General features: G+C 38.4%; 1 protein-coding gene and 1 long non-coding RNA gene across 3 annotated transcripts in view; both read right to left on the reverse strand.

The window, feature by feature from the left end:
* The window catches only part of LOC116067708, a 29001-nt gene extending 21819 nt beyond the window's left edge, over positions 1 to 7182 (reverse strand). Inside the window, exon 1 of the long non-coding RNA XR_004109295.2 lies at positions 6645 to 7182. This is a non-coding gene — a long non-coding RNA (uncharacterized LOC116067708). The remainder of the gene's footprint in view (positions 1 to 6644) is intronic.
* A 1496-nt stretch (positions 7183 to 8678) lies between these two features.
* On the reverse strand, positions 8679 to 12243 carry calca (calcitonin/calcitonin-related polypeptide, alpha). Of its 2 annotated transcripts, XM_031276633.2 has the most exons (5): positions 12104 to 12243; positions 11597 to 11688; positions 11089 to 11214; positions 9555 to 9736; positions 8679 to 8701 (listed from the first exon to the last, which is right to left on the reverse strand). In XM_031276633.2, exons 2-4 carry the CDS (start codon positions 11680 to 11682, stop codon positions 9574 to 9576), a joined length of 375 nt encoding a protein of 124 aa, XP_031132493.1. In that variant the 5' UTR covers positions 11683 to 11688; positions 12104 to 12243; the 3' UTR covers positions 8679 to 8701; positions 9555 to 9573. The 2 variants fall into 2 exon arrangements, with proteins under 2 accessions (XP_031132493.1, XP_031132492.1); XM_031276632.2 differs by lacking the exons at positions 8679 to 8701; positions 9555 to 9736 and adding an exon at positions 9956 to 10478.
* Between the last annotated feature and the right edge of the window lie 244 nt (positions 12244 to 12487).

The raw sequence follows: 12487 nt of genomic DNA on the forward strand, positions 1-12487 counted from the left end.
AGTTAGTTTTGCAAGCAGACATTACAGTTTTAGTTAGTTATCATTTTTTTGCAATGCCTCGTTTTGACCACCACTGAGGTGCCCTTGATCAAGGCTCTCAACCCCCAACTCCTCCAGTGGAGCTGACTGGTGAAAGCAAAGGTCAGCATCTGATACAAACATGCAGCTTACTTTTCACCATAATCCATTTCCATTTTAGGGCCCAACTGACATTGCCTTTTTGAGACATTGCAGCCAACATAGTGAATTTTTGAGCTGGAATGAAAACAGACCTTTTCTATGTGGATTGTGTACCAATTTTGCACCGATATGACAATGCAAATGTTCTCAGATGGCTGCTTTCCTAAACAAATAACTTCATTAAAGAACATTTCTATACATGCAATGTATTATATTGTCAACTAATTCTAGAAATGAACACTGAGAAAATAAAATAAATAGCTCAATAAACATATTCAGTATCAGTCAGTTGCTTACCATTTAAATAAAGAAACAAAATAAATAGCTATGACAGCATTTCTAAATTACTCAAAGCATTGTTTATTCTTCATTAAATGTTGCATGCATATCGGAAAACATATATGCAAATACCGATACCAATATGTCTGTGATAGGCCAATATCGGCCGATAATATTGGTCAACCGATCTGTCTAGCACTATTCCATTGTCCTGGCAATGTTAAGGCAGGGCTTCATGGACATAGTGTTGCCTTTTCTCCCCTGTGATGGAAGCTAAAACGTATCGTTCCATATAGAAAGGTTTTGTACCAAACCACCAGCCGGCAAGCACAAAAAGTCTGTGTTCCTATGCTAAACAAGGAAAGTAAGATAATGCCACTAACTAGCATACTGTAGTTTGTCATCCAGATGGTGATGAGGCGAAAGTGACAGATGCTTGTCCCCAGACACGTGGCATCTCAAAGAGCTCCTCTAAGGCTCTGAACTAACTCTAACACTAGCCCTCATCTCCTTCATTAGCTCCGTTTGGGAGTTTGCACATGGCTACTCACATCCAAGTAGCCACATTCGCATCTGTCTAATCAACTGAGATATGTGTTGTCTGTCAACACTCAGGGGAGAATGTTGCAAATTTGAAACATACTATTTTTTTCAACCACCACAGGATCAAGTTTGACTTTTCAATATTTACAACATCTTGTAGACTGCATATAAAAAAAATGGTATATGGAAAGTTTGGAGTATGCATTTACTTTCTATTAAGCACTGGCAATCACACACCATGTGACTAGTTGTTTTCCCTATGTAGTTTGCGGTTATTAAGTTCATTTCTTTGTTAAACTTCAGACATATTTGGTATAGTACAGCAGACAAGTGCACAGACAATCCCTGCTGAAAGCTTATAGTACACTTAGTGTTTAATGAGAAAGGGAAAAAAGGGAAACATCAAAAAAGCAGGGCTGCTAAAATGGCAGAAACTGTCCAAGCTACCTAATGATACCTAGGAAACAACACCCAAATATGTGCCAGGCCCTATTTTATACAGTCTATGGTCAGGCCTGACTGACACAGGTCCAGTGTTGCCAACTTAGCCAACGCTAGATTTAGCGACTTTTCAGACCCCCTTAGTGACTTTTTTTCAAAAAAGCGACTAGTGACAAATCTGGCGACTTTCTGTAGAAAAGTCACCAGTATTGTCCAGCGAGCACTCGAGGTATGTCTCTCCTGTAGCCGCCAAAACAGTCTTCTGTTCTGTTCATGTGCAGCAGCACTGCGCACAGTGCACAGGCAGTTAGAAGGGGAGGGGGACAGGGTGTGCGGGGGCCGGTGTAGGTAGAAGAGACAGCAGGACGAGATGAGAGAAAGACTCCGCTGAGCTGGCCTGGACCTGGGCAAGCAAGCCTTCTTTAAGAATTCTTTATCGATCTTTTTCCCTCCCTTTGTAGAATTTCTTTTTTTATCTTCAAAGATAGGCTACCTAAGTAATAATTATAAGGTAAAATAAATTCCTGTATTGAATTTGTGATTATTTGGCTAAAGAGTTCTATTTCTTTCCATCTACCTTGCTGACACAACCACTAAGCTTTATACAAATGATTGCGTAATGACGTCACAGATTGCAAATGAGCGTATGACGTCATCTAGCGACTTTTAGAGCTGGTGCTAGCGACTTTCATTGGAAAAGAGTTGGCAACACTGCACAGGTCTGCATTTGGAGGATACTGGCTATACTAGATTTCAGGTGAACGCATCAATGACACTGTGTCATTGTTAATAAATACTCCGTGCCATCATATGTCCAGTGGACACACAGGACATTTCTAAAACTGCTACCAGATACCCAGATCCCCACATTTTAAGAACACATCAGTAAATGTAATGTCCAACAATCGAAAACTGTATACAAATGTGTCAGTAAAAGTGGCCAAACCTACCACACAAATTTAACTGACATTGATATTACGTATCTACACCACTCCCTAACAAGTCACACTTTTATTTAGGTGTCCCACCTACCTCAACAACCACCCTTATCATTTATCTGTATTGTTTAGAAACAGACTAATGCCCACATTGTACATTGCTACAGTGTATTTGTGTCATGTTGTAATATTAAATTGTTGTTGATATATTAAGTTATAAAAAAAAAGAAGCATATTTTCCCTAAAGAGATTTGAGAATCGAGGAGTCAAACAACTGGTAGAACAAGCATGTCAATTAGGAAAGACTAGGAGCTGTGAAGCTCAGGGTCTGTTACACAGGAACTCTAGAGAAAAAGTGACAATACCCAAGGGGGCTGAGAAGCCTATAACAAATGGTTCCAGGGGATATTCTTTGCTCTGCAGGAAAAGGTCAGAGTAACTGTTGCTATAATAAACCATTTGCAAAAGTGGAGGACCCAATATCAGACAGATGTTAGAGAGAGCAAAACTCTGTACATATTTATTTAGTTGGCCTTTGATTATAAAGGACACTTACAAGACGTATATCGTATAGTCGTTATACCCCACAGTAACCAACTATTTAAATATGTTGAACCAAAAAAGCATTATTTTCTTAGCCTGAAAACCAGATTAATCTGCCAGCTCATGTTTCATTTGCTCTTGCTGCATCTGGCCTCCTTCATTCAAAAAACATTTCCGATCAGTCCTGAACCCAGTCCGTCCAGAACAGTTGTGATTGGCCCGTCCGTTTATCTCACATGGGGCGGGTTTAAGACGATGACTGATGGAGAAGCGTCATGCTTGAAGGTGGTTGCTGGATGCAGTGCTTAATTTGTAAAGTGCAAGGTCCCAGAGCGCAGAGGGGGGGGTGGATCCGGCGACTCAAAACGGGGGTTGGAGGTAACTGAACAAAAAAAAAAAAATTACACTGCCTACGTAGCTTCTCTGACTAAAAAAACCTAAACAACGCTGTGTGTACATCAGGGCAATGTTTATTTTATTTCAGAACATGTACTGCATGGGTATGCAAATGCAATGTCTCTACATTCTTGATCGGCGGAAACGATTTTTGCTTGTTTGGGATCCAACTGGCCAGCGTATTTGAACAAGTTAAGCAAACTTTGTTGTCTTTCTCCTGAGTGAAACGAGGCTAACAGCAATCTCAACCAGCACAAGTGCATGTGTCACTTGAAGTGCCTCCCCTCCCTCCGTCCCTCTCCCCCATCTGTCTTACCCTGAAAATTTGCCTCAAAACGCATCGAAAATGCAAACACAAGATTTTTGTGGAACTTCAATGGGAAATAAAGACTAACAAGACAGAAAACAACATTGAACACTACACAAACAGTGATTTATTTTTTTCATTTAGGCGATTCATTTTTCATAGTGACACAGGAGGTGCCGGATCCAATAAAAAAGGTTCCGTATCCAACGTCGGAGGTGCCGGAACATGTTCCGCCGTGTTCCGGCTCAAATTAAGCCCTGGCTGGATGTAACTGCCATTCTCTGTCCAGTGCAAGGCACCGGGCTCACAAAACTCAGATCAAACTGTCAAACTAGGCGGTGCTGATCAATTACGAATCAAGATTCTGCTACACATTTTAGTTTACCATTTAGCTGTAATTTGAGAAGGTGACCCTGCCGCCATCTTTTTCCTGCTTCAAAACAGACCAAGCATCGCCCCAACTTGCATGTGTCGCTCAGCACTACGTTGCTCTGACTGGTTGTAGATCAATTCAATTGTGTCCAGAGGCATTTTGGTCTGCACCGTTGATAACCAAGGGGGTAAGCTTCTCTTCGGACCGCAAACCTCCTATGGCGCCATTTTGATGCTACCAAGCCATCACCTCCCGTTAGCATTCCATTGACTGCCATTCATTTTGGCGCCACTTTGACAGCGAATAACTTTACATCTGAAGCGTTTAAAGACTATTTGTCCATTGTTTATTTCTAAAGAAACACGACAATGTATAAAAGGCTCCATTACCTTGTACCTCACGTTATAGCTCCGTAGCAGACGTTTTTGTAAAAATAGGCTAACGATTGTCGTATAGTAGAGGAATTACCGTATAGTACAGGAGAAGCGCACAGGCAGTTTCGTCTCACATTAGATGTTTAAGTTTAATTACTAATGTTAACTAGCATTTTAGTTAGCAATAATTAGCCTGTGCCTATGTTATCTCCTTACATATACCTACGCTCTCCGTCTCTGCAATATTCAGAATGATTGAGATTTGTCTTGGCACAGCTACCAGAAGACTTACAACTTTCAGACACGTTGCTCACGGCACATTTACGTCGTCTCTCTCAGTTGGAAGCTGCGCAATAACGCTCAGCCATCCCTGGAAAAGTGCTTCTAATATCCTTCACTGGTCTCCGTCCAGAGCAACGGGATCTGTTGGTCCATTATATATATGTCAATGTTGATAACGCACCTTGGAAACGGGACCTCCCACTGTCATCAAAAATGAACAGAGGTTCTAGGCTATGGACAGGGTCTTACATGCACAAAATTAACATTGGCAATTATCCACATCCCGTTTACTTACACTCTATGCGAGCAAAGGGGCAAATACGAAATTCACTTCCAGTGCAAAATCAAATTTGCATCATGGAAGTTCAACTTTGGGGAACTTTGACCAGCGAAATCGGAGACGTTGATCATTGCTGTGTCTAACCAGCCTGTATCACCTTTGCAGGTGATGATCACTCACCTGCATTCACGCATGTGTGACCATGCCTTAATACGCATTTGCTAATTATTCTGGCTATGCCAGGCTAGTTTTTTCAGTTTCTTAAACGATATGCATTTCAGTAACTACTGTGATAAAGTAAGTGGATTTTATCTTGAAAAAAAGACATTGCAGTAGGCATATATTTTAATATTGTTTTGGCCAATAAGGACAGAAACACCCCCTCCTTGCAATAGCCATTTTAATGGCTGTTGTATAGGCTACTAACCCAACATTTACAAAGAGACTCACGGAATAACAAAATGGTTGATGAATGCATGGATGAAACATTAAAAAAAACTAATACTACCCCAACCGGTAGTGTCACAAACTGGCTTAGAGAATGTGACAAAGTATTTGATTTATCAAAAATCATTAACTTGATCTAAAATAAAGAAGTTTGTATGGAAATCATCAGCAACATCAGAAATGCCAGCAAAGCAGTGGTGTGTGAAGTGTGTGCTGTCAAACAGTTGAAAGTGCAAAATGAAAAGAAGCAGTGTGGATGCCAGTTGAAGAAAGAGAGCAGTGTCAGCTTTTACAGGCAGGCCAAGGTGAACATGATGAGCTGCCATTGGCCTTTTGAGCTCAACATAAAAAAACACCTACCATGTTAAATCTATTGATAAACCATGTCAAATATGTTACAAATGCCACCCACACAGGCACACACACCAGCAAGAACAAAAACAACAACGCTAATTTTCAGTATGTTCATGTTCACAGCATAGTGTTAAGAAATCTAAAAGAGACGACGTGTTCGTTTGATTTCTGAGGACGAAGGAGAAGGCTAGGATCCAATTGAAAGTTAAACAAAAGGTTTAATAAACAACATGGTGAAAACGACATGACAAAAACAAATGTTACACTGCCAGCAGTGGACTGCAAGCATGCTTCCTTGTGGTGTCACAATTTTGCAGTCCAAACAATACAAAACAATACATCAATAAAACAATGCCAGCAGTGGACTGCCAAACATGCACACATTCAAACAGTCCTTAACCATTGTGAAGTTTCCAAATTTATCCTAAGGAGCTGAGGGTGGTTCCTCAAATTAAATCCCTCCGTATTGGTCAGATGTCTTCAAGGGAAAAGGTGTTCCTAATCCATATGTCTCGTGGCCACAGGATCTTACCAAGTCAGTGTCAATTGTTTCCAAACTACAGGAATACTTCATTAATTTTGTCTGGCCCAACAGGGGATGGCTCTCAAAGTTGATTAAACAATAGGTCTCCTTGAGCTTCTACCTTTATGCTAAATAACAGACGTGACTTATTCAATTCTTTAGAAGCTAGGGTTGGGGTGAGGCAGTCGAATGCTGATTAGGCTAAGCATTGAAACAATCATTTTCAGCTCAGTTTCAGTCTCACTCACTCTCACATGAATAAGTTAAATAATTAAATAAGTTACATTTTTGACCTAAAAGTATATTGCTCTAAAACATCACCAATGTTTTAACTTTTTTTAACTTCAACAATAGTAATGCAATGTGTAAAAAACAATTACTTACTTTGAGTTGAAACGTCACTCCCTCAGGTCAGGTTATTTTGTCCTTCTTCGGCATCTTCTGGGTAACCTCTGCGCTCCTTATCGTTAATGTTACTGTGACTGTAAAAGTGCGCAATTATTCTGATAGTCAATCTTTGTGTGTTCAATATTAAGAATACTTGGGTTAGGCAAACTTTGCATCCATAGTTGCCACCTTTGGAAACTACGGCAAGTCTCTTTTTTTCCTTGTCCAAGGAAGTATGTTTCTCTCTACCAAAGTTGCCAATTTAGCACTAGCCCCAACTTAATGATGGTAACGTTAGCTAGCTTAACTGTTCGGTCATAGTGGCTAACGTCCTTTTAGCATCAGGTGTTGGTTGTTATTTTGCCGATGTTTCTTTGCTAGCCACTTAGACTTTAGAGGGATTTGACCGCATTTTTTTTAACCCATTTCTAACTTATCACCACTATGAAAAGGCGTTTAGGCAAAACCACTGTATTTCCAAATATATTGTTTTCTTCGCCACAAACTGGAAGAGAGCAGAGCTTTATTTCGTTAATTGGAGCAATAGACAGCGTGCATTATGGGTAATGTAGTCAGCAGGGTTTCACAAGGAAGACGAATCTCTGGTTCTGCGGCGATTTATTACAATAAGATTTTTTATACATTTTATAACAATGTGTAAATGCCATTTATGAAAATGAGATAGTATGAATAAATGTGTATTATTTCGAACATGTAAAAAAAAGTAGTATGGTTAAGGTAAGGCAAACGCCTCTGTTTGGTTAAAAAAATGAGGAAATATTGTATCATGACAAGAAATAAAAGTATAAATGGTTAAGGTATGGTTTAGCTTAGGCAACTAAAAGTACTTTGGTCTACATGGTTCCATGAGGTGTGTCCAAGTGTCATCTTTATTGGCTAATCTGCTAATAGAGCCAATCATATTGCTGTTGCATGGGGCACTATGGACCTTTTGTGAACTAATACACAAAACAAGCCTTTTTACTTTTAGGTGAGTAAGAAGCTTTAGAAAGTACATTGAAACATTTTAAATAGATTTTTACTGAAACAACATACACACTTTACAAGGAAACATGTTGTGATGCTGCAGGAGAAGCTACCCCACATTCAAGACTCTTGCTCTTGAGAGAGGCTCCATAGCCAATGAAAAAGTTGTAACTTATTGTAACCACTAGAGGGAAAAATGAGCCAGGTATAGAAAGATAAAACATGCACATGAACATGTGTTCAGTGACATGCCTACCGTTGTTTCTCAAAACAAAAAATATCAAACACTAGTTTACAACTCACACAATTGAATTATATAACACAAATATTCTTTCTTCAAGTTTGGAAATGTTCCAGTTATGTATGTGTAGTGAATGCAATGTGTCCTCTCTATTTCCATATAAAGTGAATTTCCTAAATTTCATGGTTTGATGTTATACCTTGTTTTTCATACTGTAGCACATTATGTGAACCTTTTTTAAATGAATAGATTGCTGCTGGAAAGCTCAGTATGGGTTTTAACAGCTTATATCACCCAATCAAACAAAAACACAGTAAGACATGAAAGCGTAATGTAGCTAAAATACAATTTATTCCTGCTTTGAATTCACGATTATTACAATATTTAGAATTCCAAGTACATTTTCACACTTGCGTTGTGCACTTTAATGAAATGTAATGAAGTGTTTTACAGCAAGACACAAGACAGCCACTGTTGTTGAAGGTTTTGTTGGTAGTGCAGACGTTCAGTATACGACTTCCAGTTCGACACACCGTACTGTAGATACAGGTCAGAAGACCAGTTGAGCCACAAGCCAAGACAGAGAAGAAATATCATCCCTCTTAGCAAAGAAAAGATCTTCTTAGTTACCTTTCCCTGATGAGGATGCTAGTTATTTCTCTGTTTTTAAGCACAGACTAACAATGAATACTTTATACAACTTTCTGGTTGTAGTCTGAAAGCAAGATCAGTCCATGTTTGTGAAGAGTACTGTATAAGTTCCTGCTTCCAAGTGTTTGCAGGTAGATGATGATGCAGTTTTGTCACTCAAAGGAGGCACTTGGTCCTAGAGAGCCAAAGAGAGGATAGGAAAATAAAAAATATATATAGTTCAACTTCTGAAAAGATTCAGATTCAGAAAATAATTTGTGGGGCATTTGGATTTATTTCATAGATTGACAATAGAGCGCAATAGAAAATATGGGCAGTACGAGATATGGGGATCAAAGTTCCGTAGTAGACCTTTTGGGCCACCAGAATGGCTCGCAGTAAATACCTTTTTTTTATAGAATTCATACTCTGAAGCTGTCACAAAAAAGGACAGTGGAGTCAGTGACTTTTTGGCACTGTAGGCAAATCTGGTTTGGTCAGCTTGTGGTATATGAATGACCACATTACAGCAAGAGTAACTTGTGAATGTCCATACTTAACAAAAACATGGCATAATTGACCATTATATCTCATTTCAGGACATTTAAAATGTCCATTACAGGAATTCTACAATTCCAATTGTTACATATAATGAAAGACCTTTCACAAATCTGTAAAGTTCAAACGCAACAACACTTGGACCGTATATGGTGCTTTAGTTGATACTTGGTTGATTGACAGAGAACCAATTTCCACATGTGGCCATATATTCGTTAACGTATTTAATATTAATATATTTTGAGATTTCCCTTGATGGATATATAAAAAATGTAAAAGACTATCTTGCACTTATGTAACACCAAATATGTCAAATACAAGTGCATTTTATGTTTGAAAAAAATCAAGTAAGAAGCCTTTCTACTAACTGTAATTCTCAATTTGGTTTCAAAACACAATGATTTTGTTTCAAATTGCTCTCTTGTACTGTATCTACAGTGTAAGCTTCAATGAGTCCAGCAATAGTACTGATGTACAGAGTGTTAACACACCATGTATCTGCTCTTGTGCTCACATAGGGCCACGCCTCTTCCGTCTGCCAAATGCCTGGGCACCCACGTTGGTGGGAATGAAGTTGCTGTGTCCCAGTCCTCCTGACCGACTCAGGAAGTCAGCCAAGCGGTGGGTTACACAGGTGGATGTGTTGCATGCCCGCTTCTGTGCTGTTGCATTACTTGTAAGAATGGAAAAGATAGTAAACACAGATTATTATGATACTCAAGACACATGTTGAACAGTATTGTTTAGCATCATCAACAACCAAATAAACACAATGAGAAAATATACAGACAATTGTTGTGCATTATAGGTAGTCCATGCTCACCCTTTTCTCCATTCATTTTTTTTCAATGAGTTATGTATGTTTTTAATCTTGAATGAATTAAAAAACAGCTTCCATGTAAAAGATGATTTGATTTAAGGGGAAACATAGTTACCATGAAGAGAACAATTATTTAATATTAGCAATGTTTTTAGCTGTTTCTAATTTTTATTGTAATGTACAGAACCACCTAAGTGACAGTATGTTTGTAGCTATACAGTAATTCTAAGTTTTATAGTCTCAAAAGTGTCAAAATCCAATGTCTGCCAAAATTAAAGCAAGAGTGTTTCCATGAAGTTAGTCAGACAAATAGGATCCACATGCATCAGCAGTCTTGTGAATGGATAGTGCTAGATGAACAAGCATATATGTTAACTCAGACAGACAGGCAGAAAGAATAGAATAAAATTGAGAGTTTTAGTTGTATGAGTTGCCGTAGTTTTCATATTGCTCTGATAGACTTTGCTTCTTTCCAGGCGTCCCTGCTCCCACGTTGTTGCGGGGGTAGGTTTGTAGTTTGTGAATATCCTGGGAGAGTTTGCCCAGCACACAAGTGCTTAAGCCGGTGCAGCGCTTAGACATGGCTCTATCCAAGCTGTTAGAGACAAAGACAAACATGCAGAAACAGGCTTACGGTAACCATGGCATGCAGATAAATATTAAAAATTACATGCATGATGTTTTTCCAAAAAGTCATGCGTTAAATTAATATTTCAAACACATGCTAACAGATCCAACAGGCATACAAAGATCTCTTGTTAATCAAAATATTGTTGTTATGTTGTCATGCTATTGTTAAGTTTCATTTTCTGTAATAATGTCTATCATGCATGTTCTCTCATGTTATTTGATATCATGCTCTCTTCAGTTTTCTGACCAAGGACACTGTCTTTCAGGCACATCATTTTATACTGAATAAATGGATGGATGAATGAATGAATGAATAACTGCAGTCCATGCATTAAGTGATTATGACTGAGAGTTAATGTGCATCAATTTCACTGTATACCTTGAATAATAATAAACACCAAAGTTGGAGCTGTTGAGCTTATAAACAAAAGTGTGTTATATTTTGCAATTGATTGTAACGGCTTTAGATAGATAGATAGATAGATAGATAGATAGATAGATAGATAGTACTTAAACTTTATTATAATCACGGTTAACTATACTTGGATGATACCTAAACATTTTAAAAGCCACACCTGTTTCCATCAGCTGTGTCTTGTTCATCTGAAGTTATCTGCATGAACTCCTTGATAGCGCGGAGTAACCTTTGGGCATCATCATTCGATAGTATGATTCCATCTGACATAGACTCCTTACTAGTTCTGAAAATACACATTACAGTAGATTAGATTTGGTCTCTCTAGTTCTGGTTTTGCAGCATCATTGGTTTAAGAACTGTATAACTTGTCCAGACAAATACAACAGTAGGGATACAATGCAAACTTTATGTAATCTGATGTTATTGTTCCTTTTAAAAGCTCACAGGAAGTTAAATGGCATTTTTACATCCATAAGCAAGCAAACTGATCTTTGGAATTTTGAGTTTATAATATGTAAATATATATAGTGTATTTAGTTATGGTAAACGAGGAAAAGCGTTCTGCAGAAATAATCTTAAACTCATCAAAAAAGTCTGACAAAATCACAATGTTTCTACAAGGTAAATATGTTTTATACTTTTAGGAATAATGCCACAACTCTGACCTGGATGGAGCTGCCTGTGTGACATACATCTGACAAATGATCAGCGCATAGGCAAGGAGGAGAGTCCAGAGTTTCTGCATTATCATGATTCCCTGTGGAAAACACACACAATACCAAATGCAAGGAAAAGTTTTAAAAATAATTTTGTGTGATCTGTGCCCACAGCATTCTTTTCGTACGGACTTTCTCATCTACTGCATGCATTCACTTCTATATGAATCCTCTTCCTGTCTCTCTCTTACACTCCCTTGCTGTGAAAGCAGCTGAACTTGCAGAGGCAGATAGAAGAGTTATTGGTGATATACTACTAACACTGGACGCTTTGCCAGTAGCTATAACAGCAGCTCTGTCCATTAGCAGAATTAGCTGCAGCCTACCATAGATAGTATAATAGTAATAAATCCACCAGTATAGGTGGTTATCCAGTCTACTACAAACACATCATCTGATATTAAACAACACAATTTGCACAATCAACTGAAAAAGCAATCTTTTATCTATACTCACCGTGAGATAGCAGATCTTTTGGTAATAAAGAATTCAATGATAGTCTCACTTGTGAATCTGCTGAACATTCCCCACAGTGCAGGGTTTTATATATGTTCCCCGTGGGTTTCTGTATTAAGTGAGTGAGCACTTGATCGTAGTCTATTGGCCAGTTGAATGTTTTACCTCAAACTGCTAGCCAATCAGAAGTCCTACTTCACTTACAGCAAGCCAATAAAAGAGCTTGTATGCAAATGACATCAATGTATGGTCATCAATGTGTCTAATTAACAGAAAGCTGCCAGGTATTTGAATTAGTTGGTACATAATTTGTAGTTAAGTCATTCTTTAAGCAGGGTAAGTGGGAAAACAATAAGACAGAAATAACTCACTGTCATAGTCAGT

This window comes from Sander lucioperca, chromosome 3, assembly GCF_008315115.2.
Source record: "Sander lucioperca isolate FBNREF2018 chromosome 3, SLUC_FBN_1.2, whole genome shotgun sequence".
NCBI lineage: Eukaryota > Metazoa > Chordata > Actinopteri > Perciformes > Percidae > Sander > Sander lucioperca.